General features: G+C 35.8%; 1 protein-coding gene and 1 long non-coding RNA gene across 3 annotated transcripts in view; one reads left to right on the top strand and one right to left on the bottom strand.

The window, feature by feature from the left end:
* smap1 (small ArfGAP 1) overlaps positions 1-16,573 on the top strand; it is a 136,151-nt gene that overhangs the window by 59,736 nt on the left and 59,842 nt on the right. Inside the window, exons 5-6 of one of the 2 annotated variants that reach the window (XM_016493874.1) lie at positions 3,240-3,311; positions 7,379-7,459. In XM_016493874.1, the coding sequence (XP_016349360.1) occupies positions 3,240-3,311; positions 7,379-7,459 (153 nt within the window). The remainder of the gene's footprint in view (positions 1-3,239; positions 3,312-7,378; positions 7,460-16,573) is intronic. The other variant, XM_016493943.1, reaches the window with a different exon arrangement.
* LOC107694738 (uncharacterized) lies at positions 1,309-4,885 on the bottom strand. Its single transcript, XR_001634916.1, has 3 exons — positions 4,799-4,885; positions 3,059-3,064; positions 1,309-1,320 (listed from the first exon to the last, which is right to left on the bottom strand). It is a non-coding gene; the product is annotated as an uncharacterized LOC107694738 (long non-coding RNA).

Here is a 16,573-nt window from a genome sequence, read left to right as displayed (position 1 = left end):
TGATGTCGTGAAGCATCGCAGACGCGGAATCTGTTGTCATCCACTATGACACACTACACGTTCTGAAACGATGGAATCTTGCGTCTCGACGCCCATTGTCGTTTACGAATCCCCACGACACCCTACATCAAGCAAATCGTGGCAAAATCGGGCTAAAATCGTGTAGTCTGAACCGGGCATTAGGCAATGATGCAGAAATGGAGTAAAAACCTTGGCCCTGACCCATCCATGCCCTCCCTTCTTGTCTTTCCTGCTCCAAGAGAAAGAGGCTTTGTGGGACTCTGTGAAGTGGCAGAGCCGTTTATCTACCCCAGAGCCAATAAAATCTGCCTAAACAAACTGCCCCAGCTAATGAAAGGGGCACAGTGAGGGGAAAGGGAAAAGGAAGAAGACGACAAAAAGAAAATGAGGGTCAATTTTGTGACTTGATCTGTATCATCCAATGCATGGTAGATATTAGTGCTGGGCGGTATACCGGTTCATACCGAATACCGGTGTTTATTTTTCTTATGATATGAATTTTTAAAATACCGCAATACCGGTGTCGTTTAAATAATGTTCGGAATGCGTTTGAGGGGTGGGGGGAGGGTCTCTTTTCACTGTTGCACTGTGGCGAGGACACAGCTGTATGTGTTACTAAGCGTGAAAGTTCCAAAACTGAAGCTGTAGAACTAGTAGAACGTGATGACACAGAAGAACTCATCCACAATATCCACATTGACCTCCACAAATATCCACCGCCCCCTGCCATCAGCTCCCGCGTCTCACACACACGAGTGCGACTTTAGCACTAGATTTAGCAACCTTCAGACGCTTTTAGCCGCTTTTTTCCATAGAATATATATACTGACAAACCTAGCGACTTGATTCAGTTGGAAGATGTCGCCAGTGCTGCCCCGCGAGCGCGAGGTCTGACTCTCCCGGCGCAGTGTCGTCTCTCTCGGCGTCTGTTCTGTGCAGTGAGCGGCAGAGAAGCAGTGCATTCAGCTGGACGTACCGCAGCCAACTCGTCAATAAATGAGTACAAAACAGCGTTTCCAAGCACCTGTCACTTACTGACTGTTTGGAATTATAAATATGAGCATAGTTTTCTTCTATTAATATAATGCAATTTTTTATTTTTTTGTAACTCAATAAAAACTGGAAGTTTTTTCATCACTCTTTTACATTTTCTGAATACAGTGACCAAAAAAAGTGCGCTGCATGAGACAAAAAAAGTAATATAGCCAAAGCCACCGCATAGCCGCTCAACATGCATCTACTGTACACATGCATGTTGATTTTATCAGACGATGTCGCGATTATAAATGAGAGTGACTCCTGGTTAACATGTATAAATGGGTCGTGTTTCGTCACTATTTAGTGTGGTATTTTTCTACAATATTCACTCATCATGACAGTAAAATAGGGCATTCTAAGTCAGTCTACTGCAGTAGCCTATTTCCTCTCTCAATCAGTAGAAAATGTGGTTTACACCTGGTCATGCATGGAAAAAATAAATACGTCATATACCGTGAAACCGGTATAACTTTGAAAAATACCGTGATATTAATTTGTGGTCATACCGCCCACCACTAGTAGATATAACAGGTGCCTTTGAATTACCAGAAAACACTTTTTTTGGTCACTGAGTGATGAAAAAACTTCCAGTTTTTATTTTGTCTTTAACAAGTATCACAGACCTGTACAGCTACATATTTGTTCCTAAGTGCACATGTCTGTCTCTGCAGTGTTTATTTGTTTATACATGTACATTGCAGGGAATAAGATTCATGCTGAGAGTACATATGGAGTTTTTTTCCTCAACCAATCCAGTGTTTTGGTATTTCACACAACATCAATCATAGGAAGTTTGTGCGTAATTAGAGAGGAACTGTATTTTCAGCATTTGTCTTCAGCATTCCATCTTCAGGATTGCACACTGAAGCTGCTGTTGCAATCGATATAACACTAAAGTGGACTCAAAACATGACTTAATTATGAGTCGAAAGGCATCACTTGTTAGCTTGCAGTTCTCACACACCTTGTTGAACATCAGCTGCTATGCCTTTTTGTTCTTTTTGCTTTGATAACTAGACTGCGGCAATATGGGATTTTGAATGGTTTTCATATCCCTGTTCAAATCACAATAGCTTTTCAAAATAAAAAGGATTTTTTCATCACAGTTATGCAGTCCTTTATGCAAGCAGCAATTGAACCACTTTAGGTGTTTTGTCATATCACAAACGATGCCCTTCTACCCTCCAACAATACAATTCTTAATGAAATTGAAAATAGAAATCCATACTATTGAACTTGGCTGAGCTTTTATATACACATATGTAAATGTATATGAGCAAGCTTTTCAAACATCTCCATCTGATTGATGCAGTTATTTGTGGTGTCTACACTTGTGAGTTAATTCTATTGATTTGAGGCAGTATTGGCCATGCAGATTGACAAACTCTTGACTACAGATTCGGCAGATGGTCTCACTTCTTACATCTTCTGGAACATCTGGAGAAGTCTGGGCTATTTTTACCCACCAAATGTGTCCTTGATGATAGATGCGACTGCTGATATTGCAACTAAACCAAGATACATGGGTCCTCTTCCTGATGTGTATATTTTTGCAACCAATTATTGTCTTGTTTTACTGTTAAAATATCTATGCATCCTTTTAAACAGGATATATTCACTTTGAGAAGTAGTTATTTCTAAAAAAAATATATATATATGTATATATATCTTGAATTAAGTTCTTACACCATTGGCAAGAAAATGTTTTGCTTTTTATGCTGTTTAAATGAGAAAATAATGCCAATGGGCTAACAAAAATAAACTTAATTTTCAAGATATATTCTCTGAAAACAAGTTTTAATATCTTAAGCAATTTTGCTTCACAAGTGGATTTGTTTTAACAGTGTTTCAATATTTTTTACTAAAAAGCCGGCAGAAATACTGATTTATAAAATTGTGTTTTTGCAGTGTTTGAGATGTGTGTGAATGTATCAGTATATAAATGTTGCTTTTCCCAGTTTCCCACAGGCTGAATCATTATTCACTGTATAGTGATCACTGCAGCCTATTAATTCTGATTTCTCTTCTTCCGCTTTTTTTCCCTCCACACCCCCTCTTTATCTCTTTCTCATTCTATTTCAATTTTTCTCTTTTACCCTCTCGTCCTCTCTCTCTCTCTCTCTCTCTCTCTCTCTCCCTCTCTCCCTCTCTCCCTCTCTCCCTCTCCTCTGCCCCTGCAGAAGTCCTCTGATGCTGCTTTGCCCTCAGTATCATCCCCTTCTTCGCAAGCAGCTGAGAAAAGCAAACTGGAGGTACTGTAGCACTGTGCTTCTCTGTGCTGTGCGGTTCACTGATCTTGGTGCTGTGCTGTACTTGTGCTGTGCATTCTCTAGGCTGCATCCCAATTTGCATACTTTCCATCCTAAATAGTAGTTTAGAATGATTCCATTTCAAATAATATTATGTTAAAAATATGCCAAACATGTCCAAATTGCATACTATTGCTGCTACATTTCCAGCCATAAAAACTAAATGTGAAATAATAAGAAATTATTTTATTTTTTTTATAAAAAAAATTATTTTTATAACTTAATGCAATCAAAATTGGGGTTATGTGGCCTTTAGTCCCTGTTTAGCTATAATCAGAAAAAAAAAATATTGAAATTGTACTTAAATCTATTAGCAATAATAAAAAAAAGGTTAACCCCTTTAATATGTGCAATCAAGATGCAATTTTATGAGGTGGTAGTTTATCACAGTACTGTTGTACTGTCTTAATACACCAAATGCACTTTCACATCACTAACAAAGTAGTATGCAAATTGGGACAGACCTCTGTGTGTTGTTAATCAATCACTGAATCCATTTTCTATGATATAATGTGTTATGCAATCTCTGCACCGGCACAAATGTCCATGCATCTGAAGCTGGGTTCATGCTGGTTAGTGCTAGACAAGCGCATTTTAGCTCGTCAAGTTGGACAACTGGCATGTTTGGTCAAGTCTGGTGGGGGCAAACAACAACAACTATTATTATTATTAGTAGTAGTAGTAGTAGCAGTAGTATTATTATTATTATTATTATTATCCATTAATCATTTATGTATCTGTTTAACAAGATAAAATTTAATTTTGCTTTTTAAAATATTGTGATATCCTGCTTAATATAAATTCAAATATAAATAAAAAATTTAGTATACAACAAAAGAGCAATGATATACAAGTGCTATAACAAGTCTCAGTTAGCTTAATGCAGTACACGTAGCAAGGGTTTTTAAAATCATATAGGCTAATAAATAAAAAGAAAACAGATAGAATAGAAAAAGAATAGAGTATATATAAATTATATATAATTATTATATATAATTATATATTAAAATTAAAATTATAATTATAATATATAAAATAAAGTCATATATACTTTTTTTATTTCCTGCATAATCTATTTGTAAAATGAAGTGTGTAAAATGGATGTAATTGCACCAGTCAGAACTGTCTGACTATTGACAGTTTTGGCAACAGATTATTAAACCGCCTGTAAGAACGTTAATTTAAACTAAACAAAGGGCAAGGAGAGAGAACCTATAGAAGTCACACTGACGAGTTTACATTCATTGTTGAAAAGTGTTGTGGTTGTGTTTGAGTGTATGCGTGGAGTCTGTTGCCTCTGTGCTCTGCTGTGGAAAGGAATCGATAGCACAGCTCTGTCAGCATCAGATATCATGCTCGATATCAAGGCCAATCCTTTATGATGCATTTGTTTGGCTTTGCCATAGTGATGGGAGTTTTAAATGGTGTACTTTGTTAAAGGGCACCTATCATGCCCATTTATACAAGATGTAATATTGGTCTTTGGTGTCCCCAGAATGTGTGTGTGAAGTTTCAGCTCAAAATACCCCACACATCATTTAATATAACGTCTGGAAAATGTCATTTTTGAGGCGTGTCAAAAAGAGAGCTGTTTTGGTGTGTATCACTTGAAATGCAAATGAGCTGCATATTCCTGTCCCGTCTCCAGAATAGGGCGTAGCATCAGGCCCGTAGCCAGCTATGAGGTCACCGAGGTCCGAACCTCGGTACATTTTTCATGTTCAAAAATTAAATTTGTTCTCTAAATGACTCATTTGCTGTTTAAAACTCCTCATATGAATGCCTGCATGCATGTATAATTAAGTTTAGACAGTTTGCAAGAATGTTTATCGTCTGTCGTCCATCGTATGAAAATGATCGCTGCGAGACGCTGCCGGAGTGAAAGAGTCTTGAGAGAGTCTTGAGTGAGGGCGCGGGTGCAGCTGTTGCAGGTCCATCTATTATAAGCGTTTTTGGACTTGTCTTTTCCACTTAATTTGACACTTTAAAGTTAATCAAGTGGGAAGTTGCAGTTTAGGGTCAGCGATATCTTGGTTATCTTATTTACAAAGATTTGAAATAATTTCGGTTTAATTTATTTATTTGTCGGTTTTTGATTTGTTTTTATAGCAATATCTGGCAACACTACATCGCCTGCACTTAAACTGACAGTAATCAAAAAAGCCCTTGGACAGGTTATTATTGCTGACAGGATAGCACTTTCGGTAAGGCAAATGCAAAATCATCACAAAAATATCATGATATTATCTGTCAGAAACATTATCAACACTGTCAAAAACCTTTTTAACACTAATACACAGATATGTAGAACAAGTAAGTTACAGAAGGAAATGCTAAAAACATCCATAAAAGCACTAGACAAAGTTATCATCTTTATAGCAATGATTATTAATGAAAACTATAACAGTAATATGTATTGTTGCATGATTAATGAACAACTGATAAAATTATCCACCCCGAACCTATAGTAAAATATTAACTATTTTTGATGCAATAAATATGGTATAATTTATCAATGTTCATCCCTCCAAAACAGAGAAAACATCTTTCACAAACATCTACATCTCTGTCTCTTTTAAAGTGTTGGTGTATATAATGAGTTGTATTTGTAGGGGTTATTTTAGCACAATTCTTAACCCCACCCCAGACCTCACTAATTTTCAAACCCTGGCTACGGTGGCCATGTGCAGTGTATACGTCTTTCTGCATTGCATACTGCAATAAACAGCTGGTAGAAGCAACATGACTGATAGCGAGAGAACCGGAGTTCAGCCGTACATATGGGAAGCCAAATGCACTGAAAGTGGGACAAAGCAGTGTGACGTTACAGAGCTCGCACCCTGTCATCGGCTTATATAAAATACACAAACTAATCTCACACTTAAAATACTTTGATAATGTACGCACTAGGGATGGGCATTCCAAGCACGGAAATTTTAAGACAATAATCGCACAACCTATTCGATATTCTATAATTAAATCAACTAATGGAATATTCGAAAATCGTGACCCATCCCTAGTACGCATACAAAAACGGTTAAAACGCTAAGCACTATAATGACATGACATTCACAAAGCAGTCTGGATTGAAATGATTTGTGCAGACATAAACGTATTTAGGTAGATTTTGAGGTGCATTACCTTGAAAAATAGAAGTAATCCAATCCTTCAGTGGCTCAGATGTTGGGAGAAAATGCAGACTCTATGTTCAGTCTTATATCCAAACACAGAACACCGGGATTGCTTACGAGACATTGTTGACGTTACAGCTGCTCAAGAGCAGAGAAAATGGAGGACAGCGTACAACTGCTGAGGGTGGAAACTATGACAATGCAGAGCTGTCAATCAGCCGCCGTGGCCCGGCCCTATGCAGTGTGATGTCACACTGCTTAGAAAATCAAAACGGCAGGCCTAGTGAGACTGATTTGGTTTAATGGAGATTAAAAAATAAGGAGTGTGGGTGGATTTTTATTCTGAAATATGAAATATTATCTCTGAAGAAAGCAAAAAAATGTTCATAAAATATATTATATATATATCAATATATTTATGATAGATAAAATGCTAACTTTGAAATGATCCTTAGCAAGATAAAATATTCTTCTATTTAATTTTACATTTTTAACATAGAATTTTCACCACTGTCATTTCAACTACAAGAATTGTATTAAAAACAGTACATATTTAGAGATGTGGTGAAATTGACAGTGTTAAAATCAAATGTCAAAATGACAGAATTCTTCCGCAGTGTGCCCATAGTTGAAGAAACCGATTTTGTGTGTGTGTGTGTGTGTGTGTGTGTGTGTGTGTGTGTGTGTGTGTGTGTGTGTGTGTGTTTTAAGCTGTGGTAGCCATATTTAAGCTGTCAAAGTACAGGCCTCAAGGCAAAACTGCAAGCCTTGTGCCCTAAAGACACCTCAGACTTGTAGCTGACTCAACATTTTTTTTTTCTTCTTCAATTTCTTGTGTGTGTGCAAACTCTTAAATGTGTTTTCCTGATTCTGACACAGAAGGAGAGAGAGAGGAAAAAGGAGGAGAAGAAGAGGGAAAAAGACACAGATAAAGGGAACAAGCCAGCAGTTTTTGAGAAGGTAATTGACCTCATTACTGACCAAATAGATTGGAGACATTACCCTTTTTAATAAGTGCTGTGTTTATGAATCAATTGAAGACATTCTGTTTGGAGAACTTCAGGTGCTTGTTGCTGGACCATAAGGGAAATTCTTTACAAATATTTTTGCTGTATTTTTCTTTCAAGTTCTCGTGTTTGTAACAAATCTGAGATTTCAAGAATCACATAAGCCAGACAGTGTTCAGTGACCATAAGGAAGATCACAGTCCTGTTTCTCCTGTGAAATCAAATACCCTGAGCACTGGAGTTTAATTTGTCTTGCATATTCATACATCTCTTTGCAGAAAATTAGAATCTCTAAGTTCGTTTTAATTAAAAACCTCACGGGAGATTGTGTATTGATGGTGGACCGAATGTCAGATAGTTGAGAAACTTTATGCAAATAAGGATGATACAGACATGTTTCTGGTGGATTCTGTGCTGAAATCACATTAACACGTTACTATCATTACTATTATATAATTCAGATTTCAAATTCATTTAGCACATTTTCATTGTGGCTAGAATGTGGTCAGTTTGTTACACTGATACTGTAGGGCTGGGATTTTCAGATTATTATAGTGTCATTCTGCTTTCAAAAAAGATGAGATTAATCATGATTTTATTCTGTTGACAGATTTTAACATTTAGAAGTAAACATCTGCATATAGTTTTGAGTTTACTTTTTGAGGTTGGACAGGTTAGTTGCATGTTTTTGAAAGAAGACTTCTATGATTACTAAACTTACTTTATTTGATCAAAATGCAGTAAAAATGGTAATAATGTGAAAAGTTGTTAAGTTATTTAAAATAACTGTTTTCTCTTTTAATATATTTTCAAATATAAATTATTGCTTTGATGTCAAAGCTGCTCAAGAATCATTATCAATGTTGAAAATTTTAATATTAGTATATATTACTTTTTTATTAATATATAACACTAATATTTTTGTGAAAACTTTGTAGCATTTTTTTCAGGATTCTTTAAATGTAAACTTCAAAAGAACTGCATTTATTTGAAATATTTTTTAAAAGTCTTTACTGTCACATGTAAAAACAAAATCTTTCTTTCTTTTGACAAATATATGTAGATTTTCTGATTTGAATTTATTTCGTACTGAATACCACAACTATTTTAGAATAACAATCAAAACGTGTATAAGATTAACACCATACAGAAATAAAGTTTGCATTATTTCAACTATAATCTAGCACATATACGATGACTTTGAGCATGTATTAAACGCAATCATAGTCCGCACGGAAACAGCCACACTGCTGTTCATTTTACCGACAAAGCCCCAGAGCATCTGATCGCTAGCGCTTTGAGCGGTATCGAGCAGGTTTCTTCCACGCCAGTGGACACTTGGGGTAACAGATATTACAGGCTTGACTTCATCTCTCTGTACTGCAGAGATGTTGAACAAACACGTAGATGTGCTGAATTAGCCACAGCAGCAATAATTTAAATTTTGCGTCTAGTCGACATTGCACATTCACAACTCTGCAGCACAAGAAAAAAAGCCCTGAACAGGCATCTTACATTTGTACTTGTGTAACGATCCGCTCACTTCAGGCATCTTGCTTTCCTTCAGGCTACACTTCATAACCACACACAGTCACACACACCTTCCCCTCCCCTGAAGCACAGTTTAGGGTCATCTGGGATCGTAACGCAGAAAACAAATGCCAAAAAAAGGCATTCAAAATTGCTGTGTGTCGTGTGTGAGAGAAAAGAGAGTGTGCTGCATGTGGGAATGTGTATTATTGTAATCTAGCTGTCAGAGAGCACAATGGAGGTATTTGATTGACAGGCGAGAGGATGAGAATGGGTGGCCCTGAGTGAGAGTGGAGAAGGAGTCACAGAGAGGGCACAGTGCTGCATTTTTTTCTTCAGTGGTGTCTCACATTTTCTGTTATTCTTTTACTCTCTGCATAGCTTCTTATTCTTCATGCTCTGTTGTCCTGCACAAGTGGTTCTCAACTAGCTTTGCTTCAGGATTTTACATTGGGCATACACTGGCAACCCACTAGCATATAAAATAGGAAAATGCAAAACTATTTGATAGGTTGCCTGAATGATTAGTTAACTGGTTGTCTTAAATATGCTGGTTTGCAGCATAGTATGGTGTGCAGCAAGGGTTCCGTATGTGTCCCTTTCATTTTCTCCATGAAGGAATTGAATTAATGGTAACTTATAAACCTTTAAAGTCAAACCTATTGTGAGCTTACAAGGTTGTTAATTGATGCTTTTTTTTTTAAGCCATCAGCATGCATTATTTCTAGGGCTGCACGATAAATCGCATGCAATTGTCATGCGCATCTTGTCAGTAAAGCCGGTTTTAGTAGTAAATCTCCATCACATGCGTTCAGATGGAGCGGCATTTACTACACAGAGCCGTAGTTGACTGACAAGCTACGCAATATCGCGTTCATAATCGCAGATGAATTGCCTGCGATAATGAACGCGATATTGCGTAGCTTGTCAGTGAACTACGGCTCTGTGTAGTAAATGCCGCTCCATCTGAACGCACGTGATGGAGATTTACTACTAATCACAGAACTGGCTTTACTGAAGAGATGCGCATGACAATTGCATGCGATTTATCGTGATATTTCAACTTAGTTTTTAAATAATCATGTAAGAAGTGGTATTCATGATGAAAAACTCCACTAATCAAAGAATCACAGTGAGCGAATCACACCAAAATAACCTTATTGCGCCCAACGACTCGCATGGAAATATATTGTTTATAATCAAAAACTGTAAATCAGTAGTTTTATTTGTCTATTGTTATTTATGTCATTTACAGTGCTTAATGTGTTCATAATTATTTACTTCATTAAAGCCCTCTTGTACCTAAAAAGTGCACTGTCTTGTATCTTTTTTATCTCTTTAATGAAGAAAATCGAATTAAACACAAAATGCCCTATGTGAAAAATTGTTCAGTAACCAAAGCCATTGAAAAAGTGGTCAGCACTGTTGCACTATTGATTTTATAAAATGGCAGCAACAGTAGTATTACATATTCGAGAACATGTTCAATATATTATTACTAATAATCAGAATAAACTAGGGATGCACGATATTGGATTTTGCCGATATCCGATATGCTGATAATTTTCAACTCATTTTGGCCAATAACCGATACCGATACCTATATATAATTATTTTTAATTTTGGTTAGTTTTTAACAAGAACTTATTTGTTAGAATTAAATAAACAATAATAAAGTTATTTTATAATGACAGTAAATTTAAAATGTGAAAATAACTATAAATAAAATATATATTAATTATTAATTAATTAATTAATTATTATTAGCTTCTGACCTTTCAATCAAAACATACTCATGATTTACTGTTTACTCTATCACACACCGAACGCATCATTCTGTAAGTGCATTCTCAGTTTAAATGCAGCGATCCAAAGCAATGAATCCAATCACCATTCAGGCAAAACTTTGCTTCAAGAATGAGCCACAATGCTGACGTGATCTAATCGCTAGCACACCCTGAGCACATGTGAGTTAATGTATTCCTCTTATCGGCAATACATATCGGCATAATTTTTCATATCAGGCCGATGCCGATATTTATATTAAAGCCATTATCGGCCGATTCCGATATTGGTCTGATAATATCGTGCATCCCTAGAATAAACAATTCTTCCATCAAGTAACATAGTTTATTACATTAACTGTAGGCTGTTTGTTTGCCAAAAAACTTATTGCAACTCTGCACATTAATAAGCAGAAGTGTGTTTTTCCCAACAGTCTAACACACAGAACAAAAATTAGGCAGTGTATTGTATTGTTATTAGCCGAATTACAGTGACCGATAAACTACACCAAAATACTGAAGAGTTTGGTTAGATGCACAGCCTTTAAAGTCAGCTATGGATATGGCAAACATTTTCTCTTCCTTTTTTAAAAGTTGTTTATTTTGCTATCCTGTCTATGTTACATTACATGATTAGTTGCATTTACCTTTAACATTACACCTTCCCTGCTTTCAGAACAAGCCGCAACTTGTTTTTGGCTCACATACCAATGGTCCACTATCCCATGCTCTTGACATTTCTGTCTCAACTATGTGTGGTTGTACAGTATGAAGTTTGAATTGTTGGTCACAGTGGAGAAGATTAAAAAATGCAGTGGCCTTTGAAAGTCCAGCTGCAATCTCTCTGTTTTCTGCTCCACTGAGTCAAGAATATTCACGGTCTTTGTAACTCCAGAAAGACGACTAAGCTTTAAGGGAGGCAGAGTTAGCACTGCATGGGCACCTTCTGTTCTAGCGCAGTCTCGCGCCGTTCCCGGAGAGACTGGGATGAGATGAAGGGATAAGAATGAAAAATTAAGGAAAGGAGGGAGAGATCCTAACAGGGCAGTTCAGCACCTTTATGCCTTTGGGGCTGGTGCCTGTTGCCATACGTGACAGCTCATGTGTGCACATCCACACACACAAAACCAGCGCACTGATGTAGAACAAACCGCATTCAGTTGGCTGTAGAATATAGTCCATCTGTATGCTGTAACAAACCAATATGAACAGTTTGGTTTAAAACTGAGGTACCAAAGGCTCATGCTGCATCAATACCGATACCATAGGCCTGAGGTTTTCTAATGCCCCAACCCCACAAATCTCATCAAATGTCTGTGTTGTTTATTTTATTTGTCATTGTTCTAAAGCGAAATAAGTTACTAACAAGTTGTAACTTTTTAACACTTAAATAAGTTATGTGTATATATATATATATATATATATATATATATATATGTATATATATATATATGTATATGTATGTATATAATACACACATTTAAGTGTTAATGAAAGTAATATTTTTCTCACACAGTTTCATTCTGCTGTAAAGATCCATCAGAAACCATGAGATTTAATCAGTTTTATTTTGACTGCAATATATTTTAACAGTAAAAAATATTAAATATGTACATCATTTTATGAAAAAAATTTGTTTGGCTTTTTTTTGTTATTGTACTAAAGCCAAAATAAGCTCCTAACCAGTCAGTATAAGTTAACACTTAATTATTTTTTTTTATTTTATATGTATTTACAAATTATTATATATTAAATAAATTGTACCTTATATAACTCTGCATATTTTCTTAATAAAAGATAGATAAAAGCCTTTTTAATTTAGCAAATTAAATGTTTTTTTTTACCCTTTGCGTGTCTGTTGAAAATCTATAAATTTGATACCGCTAGTGCCGCAGAAATGACACACTGCACTAGTGTTGTCACGGTACCAAAATTTCAGTATTCGGTACCAATGCCAGTGAAAATCCACGGTTCTCGGTACCAATTTCGGTATCAAAGCAAAACACAAAACCATGCTAATTAAAAATTGACTACTTTCATTTAATCCAAAATGTGTACATATTTAATTTTAAAGGGCTTTTGAAAACCTAGAGCTATTCAGCCAAGAATAACAACTAAGTTAGCTAAAAAAAAAAAAATCTTACATTCAAATTAAAATATTGAATAATATGCAGTGTTTCCCCCAAGAACCGGGTTGACCGGGTACTCGGTACCACCAGTACTTAAAAAAACCTGGTACCGTAACATTTTCATTTTTTTAGTACCGACTTGGTACCGAAGTACCGGGTCTTTTGACAACACTACACTGCACCTTTAAGAGTAAGACGAGTCTGCCTGCCCTGATTTTTCTCTTTTCTTGTGTTGAGTGCAAACATCATTCCACAGCTAGTTAGCTATCAATCCTTAATTTGGTCATCTCTGAATGGCTGAATGAGATGCCATCCGCATCTCTTAGAGCACTCCTGCGGGAGCGGGGGTGCCTGCCTTGTGGCATCTGATGCATATTTTCCCCCTCGACAACCTTCATTTGTCTGTCGTTGTGAGTTAATCTCCATACATATTTCCTTTACCATCAAAGGCGCTTGCTGGCTTATGTTAAAATCAGCCAAGCGAGGACTTTACAATGATATTCATAGCCTCTTCTGAACCTCCACGACAGTGTGTGAGTGTGTGAGAGAGAGACTGTGTTGCTTCTGTCATGCTCCAGCATGACCTCTGCTGATCCAAAGTCTGTAAGTCGCATGTTGAGAACGCCAGAGCTGTGTGTGTGTTTTAGGAAAGGAAAAACCAGAGTGACCTCAGGTCAATGTGTAGGCTGATTAAAATGGCAGTTTAACTTTATGTGTGACAAAACGGTGGGATTTATAGTGATTCTGCCACATACAACAGCCTTCAGACAACATCCTGTCCATGTGTAAGAAAGGTGAACATCTTTTGCTGTGTATGATGGTTTGTTTAGCAGCATAAAAACATTCAGAGAGGTTTGTGTGCTTGCCAGGCTGAGATGATGTAGAACGAAGTAAATTCAGTTGGCTGTAGTGGAAGCTCCATCTGTCTGCTGTAGGATTGGATTGATACCAATACTTTGGTACAATACCAGTCGTTAGTACCTCAGTATTGATGGCAACAGATGAACAGCCTTGGTCGATTGATTGAATGATTTCAATAGAATTAATAATTTTGTGTTAATTTGCTATCAGTCTCCGTGTTTGTAACATTCACTTCCTTTTTTTTTTTTGCCATGGTATTGTACAATTAGCAAATCTTATTGTAAATGTGTCGTTTAAGATTAAAATACTTTTCTTTTGTTAAAAATCTATCTGGATGTGATTTATAAATATACTACTGTTCAGTAAGATGAATTAAATCAATACTTTTATTCAGCAAAGACAATTTGAATTGATCAAAAGTGACAGTAAAGACTTTTACATTGTTACAAAATGTTTATTTATATTTCAAATAAATGCTGTTTTTTTTAACTTTCTATTTATAAAAGAATCCCGAAAACAATGTAGCACAGTTACCACAAAAATATCTGTTTTCAAATGTTTCTTAAGCCCCAAATCAGCATATTAGAATGATTTCTGAAGGATCATGTGCCACGTAAAACTGGAGTAATGACTGCTGAAATTTCAGCTTAGCCATCAAAAAAAAAATATATATATTTTTAAATATATTCAAAACATTCTTGAAATTCTTGAAAAATTGTAATATTTACCAATATTTTATTTTTTTACTGTATTTTTGATCAGGTGCAGTCTTGGTGAGTATAAGAGACTTCTTTCAAAACGTTATAAAAATCTTATTGACACCAAACTTTTGAACAGTAATGCAAATTACAGGTTTAAGTGGTTAAGTAGTTAGTGTCAAATTCTCTGAATCCATTAAAATCATTTAATGATTCTTATGCTTTAGTGCTTTAAAAAAAATTATTCTATTTACACTGCATGAACTGCCAAACTGTGCTAAATAGTAGCACATTGTAATCTTGGTTAGATATCAAAACTGACAAAATGATGACATCATAACTAGTATCATCTTATTGATTTCATGCCACAGTATTTTTTTTTATATCATGTACTGTGCAACCCTAGTCTGCTTAGTGCTTGTTGTTGATCCTCAGCAAATGAAAACTGTCTTTTTGTTTTTGCTCAATAACACAGATATACTTCACCAACTCGATCTCTGGAAGTCTTTATGTATTATTAGTGTTGTGTGCTAAGACAAGCATCACTGTTGTTCACACATTGAGAGATACCTTACATCATAGGGCTTGTTGAGGTGAGGTGTGTAATATTGTTTTCTAAGCGATCAGACTTCACTTGATAGGGTAAAAACCAATGTATCAGAGTCAAATCTAAGGACCAAAATATTGTAGAGACTCAGCACCACTCTAGTTGTTGTATATGCAAGAAAAATAGCATTTGAAGCTGTAATCAGCTGTGTACTATTCTTCTGCTTTTTAGACATAATGGTCCCTTGTATGGACTGCAGTCTACAGCAGATGGTCTATAACACTCTCTGGAATAGAGCTCATGTTTAATGGAGGCTTGTTATTCTGGCATGCTGCTCATGAATGAATGAATGTGAGTCTGTCTGGCTGCGAACAGAGAGGGGTCATGCCTTCACAGGATCATGTCATTGCTGTAGGAAAGGTACAAATGAAAATGTACTGGCTTGTAGTGGACATTTGTGTTTAATATATGAATGCATATAGGCTAAACTCTGTATGTGCACACACTGGACATGCATTTTAAATGGATTCTACAGCAGTTGAAGAAGTGGAAAGCTGGCTAATCTTTGGAAAAACATGAAATGTGCTGACAGTTGGTGTTGGAAGGAATGAAGGATAGAGATGAAAATGCTCAATCCTGTTAGACAGCTCACCTGAATACAACTCAGCTTTTATTAAAATTACCTTCACCATCACAGCCAGACAAAACCCTGGAAGGAAAGACAAAACATTAAAGTAGAGGGGAGTTGGGAATTGTTAGGATTCAGGGAATTTACAAATTACACATTGTAATATTAAGGTGCTGTACTTAATAAGTAAGGAATAAATGTTTTAGTGTATTTGCTGGTTACACTTTATTTTTCATTTGCCCTTGTTGCAGTGTAGTTATATATTTAATAGTGCCGGGCAATGATTAATCATGATTAATCGCATCCAGAAGTTTTTGTGTACATAATATATTTGTGTGTACTGTGTATATTTATTATGTATATATAAATACACATGCATGTATACATTTAAGAAAAATATGTTATGTTTATATATTAAATATATTTATATATAATATAAATTATATTAATATAAATATACATGTAAATACATGTCAATATTTTCAAAATGTATACTGTATGTGTGTGTCTTTTATATATAAAGAATAAATATACACAGTACACACACATATATTTTGTAAACAAAAACTTTTTTTTTGGATGAGATTAATCACAATTAATCATTGCCCAGCACTAATATTTAAAGGGGTCATATGATGCCATTTCAATTTTTCCTTTCTCTTTGGAGTGTTACAACTCTTGGTGCATAAAGAAGACTAAAGAAGACTAAAGTCTCAAATCCAAAGAGATATTCTTTATAAAAGTTAAGAGTCAGCCACACCTACCTAAAACGGCTCGTTCTAACACGCCCCCACATACCTACGTCACTATCTGGGAAGATTTGCATAACGCTGCCCAAATGTTCACGCAAAGAAAGAAGGCGTAACTTTTATTCTCGCTGTAGTATTGTT

This window comes from Sinocyclocheilus anshuiensis, unplaced genomic scaffold (genome assembly GCF_001515605.1).
Source record: "Sinocyclocheilus anshuiensis isolate Anshui unplaced genomic scaffold, SAMN03320099.WGS_v1.1 scaffold193, whole genome shotgun sequence".
In the NCBI taxonomy this organism is placed as follows: Eukaryota; Metazoa; Chordata; class Actinopteri; order Cypriniformes; family Cyprinidae; genus Sinocyclocheilus; species Sinocyclocheilus anshuiensis.
The sequence above is the reverse complement of the archived record's forward strand: the minus strand, read 5'-3'. Positions and strand labels throughout refer to the sequence as shown.